Source organism: Rhopalosiphum maidis, chromosome 1 (genome assembly GCF_003676215.2).
Source record: "Rhopalosiphum maidis isolate BTI-1 chromosome 1, ASM367621v3, whole genome shotgun sequence".
NCBI lineage: Eukaryota > Metazoa > Arthropoda > Insecta > Hemiptera > Aphididae > Rhopalosiphum > Rhopalosiphum maidis.
In genome coordinates this window covers 90,987,357-90,995,488 of record NC_040877.1, presented here as the reverse complement: position 1 = coordinate 90,995,488, position 8,132 = coordinate 90,987,357, and the positions used below count along the sequence as shown (strand labels likewise).

General features: G+C 27.4%; 1 protein-coding gene across 1 annotated transcript; it reads left to right on the top strand.

Annotated features, from left to right (window-relative positions):
- Window positions 1-3,170: 3,170 nt before the first annotated feature.
- On the top strand, window positions 3,171-7,786 carry LOC113552941. The gene is made up of 5 exons (XM_026955986.2): window positions 3,171-3,839; window positions 5,595-5,728; window positions 6,335-6,516; window positions 6,605-6,743; window positions 6,824-7,786. The coding sequence occupies exons 1-5, from the start codon at window positions 3,676-3,678 to the stop codon at window positions 6,982-6,984; spliced, it is 780 nt and encodes a 259-aa protein (XP_026811787.1). The 5' UTR covers window positions 3,171-3,675; the 3' UTR covers window positions 6,985-7,786.
- Window positions 7,787-8,132: the final 346 nt, after the last annotated feature.

Sequence of the window (8,132 nt, the reverse complement as noted above, 5' to 3'; positions counted from 1 at the left end):
ACACTATAACAATACACATAGTGATGTGTGTGCTCTACCTAATTTTACCTTAATCCAAATTTAAAATAACAATTAATTCATTAATAATTCAACTTAATATTATAGATACATGTCATGCGCTGAAGTTAAACTGAAACTACACTATACAGTATACGTATATACTCAATCCTCGTGGTTTTAGTTTTATCGTAAAAAAAATCCTAAATTATTATGTGATATTTTAAATTATAAGATGGCTGTATTGATTTTACAACGATGTGAAATGGGAAAATCAAAAATAAATCATTGTAGAGACTTGAAATTGTTTACAAAATATTCAGGTTAATATTTATTATAGACATAGCAAGATTTTCAAAATATTATTTTGGTTGTTTCTGTGATGTGACTCATAAATATTTTAAACTGTACATTTTTTCCAATTTAAGTATATTAGCATTTTTATTACTGAATAAAAATCCAAACAAATAGCAAAGCACTTTATAAAAATCAAAAATAATTTTTTTTTAAATTATCAAAATCACGTACATTTAAAAATAATTGTTTATTAAAAATGTATAAAATGTTGAATTTTTATAACTTACGTTTGAATAATTTAACACAAAATTCCTGTTACATAGTTCTTACTGAAACTCAAAAATTTTAAAAATATATAGATAAGAATTATTATTTCTATTATATTAACAAGTATTGAAATTCAAATTTTGACAAAACTAGATACCTATAAACCTTATTTAAACAAATAAAACGAATAGTTACAATTTTATATATTTTATTGTAATTCAAAAATATTGTTCATATGCGCGTGAAAACTTTTACAAATGTTATTATGTTATACAGATATAACGTTTCAAAATATTGAGATTAATTTTGTACAATTGTCTACTTATACCACGAACGAAGGTTTTACGGTAAATCTCTGTTGACTTCAAAACTGAATTTAAAAACAAATAATATACGATTTACTTTAAAAATTAATTGAAAATAAAATAATATATCTGGTAAAATAAATTATCATCGTTCAGAATTGATTTTTCGTGTAAGTATGCAATGATTTATCATTGAATTAAATTTAAAATATCTAGTACAATAGATACTCATTTAAGTACCCACTCAATGACGAAATATACTCGATACCTAGGTATTATACAACACAGCTGTTATCTATTTTCCCATTTTTTTTTTCATTTAAAGATTTGTTTTTGGATTTGGAGATTATAATTCAGGATTCCCTGCTGTATTATAAACACTACGAAGATATTTTAATATTTCGTTATGCAATCCATTTGCTGTGGCCATTTTAAAATGCATAATATAATTGTTAATTCGTAACACGCCTTTTATAGTTAATTAAATATTTTATCTGAATTCTATTCTCATCGACAACAACAGAAAATGGCCGAGCACCGAAACTTTCAAAGAATATAAATTAAATTAGTATGTTATAACATTTATTTACTAAGAGGTTTAATAATTCCATAATGGTTATCATACCTACTAAATAGTAATTATGTCTAAACAATAGAAATAAGCCTTCAAACTTGTTTCTGTGTTTAAAAATTTAAAACAATATATCATTCAATTATAATCTTGCATATTATACATAATATATATACAATTAATATGAAATATTTTGTTTTTGCTCCTCGGACTACTATAACCGTTGCTGTAAGTTATCGCGTTTCAAGTCTTCTCAAGTCATAAATTATGTAATCGAAGATATTTTTTTTTAACGGATTTGTACCTAGAGCGTCTATAGTAGTATAGTACCATATTCGGTAGCTCATCAGTCATCTAGTCATCATTATTCGTACTATAATTTATTCTTTATAATTATTATAATAAATTATTAGTCGCCGAAACAATGTATCTCAGCGATGTAATATTGCTGTTGTGTTAAAGGTTTATGGGCTATGACTGCGTTCTCGTAATATTACGATCAAAATATATTGAACAGTATTATTATTATCGAAGCGTATGTCGTTTCATCAACTTGGTGCATTGGAAAATTTAAAGCGACATATTACTATAGAGTATTAATTTTAATATAAGATCATAGTACCTATAATGTAATAATAAAATATTTAACTATCAATCTATCAATCTTAAATATTACCATGATATGTATTATGTTTTTTATATAATATGTATGGTTATAACGTAAAAATCAGTTATAATTTTGAAGGTACCTAAAAATGTTGTTTTAAAACAAATAAAATTCACACTGAGACTTCATGTCTTCATGTACGTTGTTAGGGTTGTTATCGCTTTAAAAATGATAAATGGTAGTTGAACTACCAGTAATTCAGGGGTGTCAGACGATTCGCGGCCAAAGGTATCGCGCCATCTGTGCGTGACAACGCGGAAAAGTCAGGACTTACCGAGTTCCTCGAGTGCTTGACAGTGCGCGACAGCCGTTCGTAGTATCATTAACTAAATAAACTTGAATAATTAATAAATAAATGTAGGTACTAACTACTAAGTCATGATTAATGAGTATAAATATCAGTATTTATCACGGACTAAGATAAAATTATATATATATATATCTGTCTGTGGTATTTATAATCAATAGTACGAACAACTTCGGACACGGTCGACCGCGAATTTGCAATGTTTGCATCGGTAAATGATAATATCACAACCGTGAACCGATCCTACGAATAATATTATTGACTAAGTATTGTATTCGTGCCGCACATGAGTACATGACGCCCATAGCAATTAATGGCCATAAGTCCTTGGAATAAAAATATACATCGTCGTTCAAACCAAATTATCAAACATTATTGTCATACATGAGTCTGTACTTGACAATATCGTCGTGTTGTTCTATTGATCTATTGATCTATCTATTAGAGTCTGTTCAAGCGCGAACGCAGGAAAAAATTTCGGTGGGGTTTTTTAAAAAAATGTACATAAATATCATACTATTCATTTGTAGGTCGGGTAATTTATTTTTGTTCCTAATATTTCGGAGGGGTTAAACCCCCGAAACCCCCCTGCGGCGCGCCTGAGTCCGTTAGATCTTATACTCATTAATCCTGTTTGAGCGCATGTGCACGCCCCTACGACTATTTCTTATCTTTCGCAAAACATGATGTGACTGATAATGTCAGATAACAGTTCTGAGCGGGGGTGATAACGCCGTTCACTATAGTAATAACAACAATAATAATATTACATTTTCAAAAATAAAAATCTACAATGAGGCACGACGCACGAAGTACGTTATTAATAATAATACAATTTTATTACGGAATCTGTCGCGGTATTTTGTTATAAAAATACAAACGCAGTCGCCGTTCGTCATTTCGACCGTGGACTGTTGAGCACAGCATTGCACTTGTCGACTTACTAGTGTGGCGTAATACTCACTACTCGATCAATACTCGTCCCGGTTGATACGCCGTCCGTGTTCGGCATAATATGAATGTACATAGAACATAATATTATCATTATTGTTATCACAGTCGTTTCGCTCTAGACGCCGAGTGCCGTCTACTTCCATTAGTTATTGTGACGACCAATAGGTAGGTACCGTAATAATATGATATTGTAAGACAAGAGGCCGGCTACGGTCTCCCACGGTAGTTTCCGTGTTAAAATGTAGTGGAACCCGCCACCGGATTGACCTGTTGTCGGAAAACGAAGGAGAGCAGCACCGCAAGACCGATAATGGCCGTGTGGCTGGAAGTACTATTCGTGGCGTTTTTCATCTCGCTGCCATTCCTCTACGACACCCGACGAACGTTCCGCTACCATTTCCGTCTAACCATCTTCACTGTTCTGGCCTACCTGACGTCCCTGTTGACCCTCTTCCAGTTCAAACACCGATCCAGGTAATTACTTACGGCAGTAAAGATGTTATTAGTCAGGTACTTATGCGTGTGTGTGTGTATACAAATAATTATTTGCGTTCTACCGACTACTCTCTGTTCAAACCAATTATCTAGATAACTGTGGTTCAGGCTATTTTTCTTCCAGAATTGGTACTTATTTTTCTACTGCATAGTACTGGACATAGCATAGTAATTGGGTTCTGTCGAAATATAGGCTTGGACTTGTATGCCTTGACACAGTTTCATGTAGGTTACTCAGCTCTAAAAGAGAACTTTGCAGCTAGGGTATACCTACCATTCTTATAGTTACTTATAACTTGTGTTGAAAAATATTGTTTGTTAAATGTTAAAAGTCACAAGTTACAAAGTTACAAAGTTATAATAATACGATTTATTTTATAAAATTACATTAATTACTGTTGATTACTTTACTGACATATAATTGATCCAAAAAACCTTGAGAATTGAATTTTTTTTAATTGTGGTCATTAATATAATTATTCAGAAAGCATAGGTATTGAAAAATGAAATATTGCACTGTAGCACTGTACCGTCTACCATTAAAATTACACTTATCAGTTACATTAATCATGGTTCATTTGGAATGTAGACATTAATCATTTCCTTAGTTTGATTAACTGTTTTACATTATCATTACTTACATTTTATTTTTTATTTTATATACTATATTTTATGCTATCAACTACCTATGTTATGAAATATGTGTATTATACATTATCAATGCTAATATACATGTTTTATGATTATAAATTCTACAATATATTTTTAATTTCAAAATTATGTGGCTCATGCTAGGTTCAGTTATCTAATAATACAATTATAAGTAACTTATCAATTTACACCATAAAAAACTTAGATTTGAATACCAATGGCATAACTTGTTGACTTTGTAAAATGAAAAGTTTTTTTATATAGGTTTTTGTATTAACTTAAATACTCACTTAAATATATATACTTATATTTGATGTTACTTATTTGGTTTAAATAATAGATTTACATAAGTTAGTTTTATATTTAAAAATTATTAGTGACCTAAGTTACAAAAAAAAAACTGTTAAAATATGTAAAAAAAAATTAAGAAAATGTTTTGCTGCTGTGGAGTTAATCGAATAGATGCCTTGAACCCAAGCAACCTATTGAATGTTAAATCATGTAAACAAAATAAATCATATTTTTAATTTATTATGAAACCAACGGTTACTTATCGATCTTTCTGACTAAAAATGTAGTAGAAATATGCTGATGTATAATAAGTCTTAGGCCTGGTGATTACTATTCAGGCAGATTTTAATATTATATAATATTTAAACATTGATGTTTAATTTAAATAGATAACCTGTAAACATTATCATGATAATATCTTAAAATTAATATATAAATACATTAATATAACATTTTAATTTCCAAAATAACAATGTTTTTACAATGTTTAAAAAAAAAAAAAACAGAATAATTACTTTAAGTTATAGATGAATTTAGCACCTCCATAGATGATTGAAAATTTTACTCAGATAGTAGTGAATGTTATAAGATTTTTATTTTAAATTGTACTTGTATATACTACAGTTTGTCAACAATGATAAAAAAATCTACAAAAATGCATCTAATTGAATGTTAATGTATAAGAATTTTAGATACCTTTCTAATAGTTATTGTAATGTCATCCTTTATTCTATTGTGATACATTTTTATAAAGTATTATTTAATATAAAATATTTTAACTTATTTTTGCAGGTTAATCGCATATTTTGGACAACAAATCTCAGATTTATTGTCTCTTGAATGGTGCCTACATGGGAAAAAAAATCTATCATCAACACGTGCAAGGGTGGCTATTATAAATTATCAAACTGACATTGATACATTAGGTTATTTTTATTATTTAACATTTTTGACAAAACTACATATTAATCAGTAACGACTGATAAATATACTAATTAGAATAAAATACAGACAATTGTGTAATAAAAGCAACAAAAGAAATTTTTTTTGTTACACGTTGGCTACCATGTGACAGCAAATATCTGCACATTGTTAGAATACAACATAACAAAATTATTTTTACGAACACCAGGACACTTGCACTATATTATTTATATACCACATGACCGCCGGCCACAATAAATGAATACGATTTTAAATGATTGACTTTTCTATAGCACTACAATAATATACTGAAAAAATTACAGTAGCATAGCGTGAATAATTACAATTTTTTTGATATAATAGAAAATATATTTCTTTTTATATAATATACATTCTAAAATGGCTTTTTTAAATAAAGTAGTGTAAAAAAAAATTAGGAATGACATGGAAAAATATGTTTGGCGTGTTGATAATACATATTGTGTAACTGCCAGCGGTCACATGGCAGTCAACGTGTTAAGTAAAAAATATGTTGTTTAAATAAATTTAATTTAAATTATAATTTTATAATATCATGTATAATGTAATAATTTGATAAACTTTTGCAGGACTCTTGCATTTGGTGTATTGTCAAGAGATGGAACTGAATATAATTTCAGAAACAAATTTTATCACCTTATGGCCATTTTCATTTTTTCCATGGTTGGTTTCATTAGCATTATGCCCCATTCAATTTTTTTATACTAATTTGAGGTTGCTGAATTTTTCTTCAACATTGATTGATTCCAAGGTAAATATATAGCATTGTTTAAACTGTATTTAAAAATATAATGCACATATCTGTGTATATATATTACAATTATTATAACTGTTTATAGCCTACAATTATATTATCATCATCTACAATGACAAATGAAGAAACTATTAAAATGGCTTTTAAAAAAAAATTGCCAGTTCAGCCTATTGTATTTTCCAACTGCTATTTTATAAACAAAAAAAAACATATGTTTGAGCCAGGTGTTTATATTATAACTTGAGAAATCTTACAATATTTTATATTTATAACATATTATCATTGTGATCTTTAATTATTTCAGGTCGTGTTATAATATCTGTGATGCCAATAATAGAAACGGATGGTTTATTGGCAAATGATATACCTAACTTCAGTGATGAAGTATGTTCCAAAATACGTGCAGAATATGACAGTATAAGTAAAATAACTCAATTGGGCGACTATCAAACACCATCTTTTTAGGCCTTAGAGTTAATACTATTGATAATACTCTTCCATGCACAATTTTTAATTAGCAAAACCTCAAGTTATATTTATTGTTTAATTTAAAAGACACATTTCTATTCACTGTGGTATGGCTAGAAAGTATATTTACACTACTTAAATGTTGATAATTCTTAATTGTTTATATATATATATTGTTATATATATATAATTTATTGTTTTTTTTATTTTTATTTTAATGATTTTTGTTTTTTTTTTTATAATATAGACATATTTTGTTCTTATTGGCTGTGCATATTATAATATGTAATTTGTTAGATAATCATTTATTTCATTTTCTAAAGTCCGATGGTCATTAATCATTACATAATCTAAATACCTAAAAAGTATTGTATTTTATTCTTAAACTAGTCATGATTAGTATTATCATTTCTTTGATTATGTACTCAATATTAAATTAATATAAATGTATTGTATCTTTAAATATTGTGTTTGTTGTGTTTTATTTAGATTTTCTTTAATTTTTATTTTAACATAGTTTTAATGTTAAAATATCAAAATAATGACCATCATAAAACTGTTTGTTTATTTTTTCATCTAGCTGTAAAGAAATATTTTTATTGTAAATGGGTTGGGTGCAATTATATATGTTATCGGGTTATATAAATTAAATGATGTCCAACATAGAATTGGTTATAAAGACATAGCGATGACTTAAAGAATATTAACTACCTACTATTTATAAGAAAAAAAGCTATGTATTAAGACTTTAATTATTTTTTTAATTTAATATCCAATAAAGTTATCTTTAAATTACTTATTTATTTTTTATTTTATTCTGTTAGTATAATTTCCTATTATTTTTATATGCATGTACTGTAATTTATTTAAATGTTATTGAAAAAAGCTGTATTTATAATAATTAAATTTAAGGTAGTTGAAAAAGTTGCAATTGAACTTATTGCAACCTATTCTGTAATATAACATGCATTTTGGTACTATGATATATTTGGATTTAGGGCAATTGGTCCCCATGAAAAAAATGCTGTACACAAAATATAATTGGCCCCATCATAGTTTTATATACGGATAATTATTGATCTTTATCTAATTTCTGAAACATTAAATATTTTTTATTATTATAATTTGAGAGGAGCACACATAAT

Excerpts from the sequence above, each read along its gene's own strand:
- LOC113552941 (XM_026955986.2), top strand. The coding sequence starts at position 3,676 with ATGGCCGTGTGGCTGGAAGTACTATTCGTGGCGTTTTTCATCTCGCTG. Across the intron at positions 3,840-5,594 it reads CAGTTCAAACACCGATCCAG|GTTAATCGCATATTTTGGAC; the intron begins GTAATTACTTAC and ends TTATTTTTGCAG. Across the intron at positions 6,517-6,604 it reads CAACATTGATTGATTCCAAG|CCTACAATTATATTATCATC; the intron begins GTAAATATATAG and ends AACTGTTTATAG.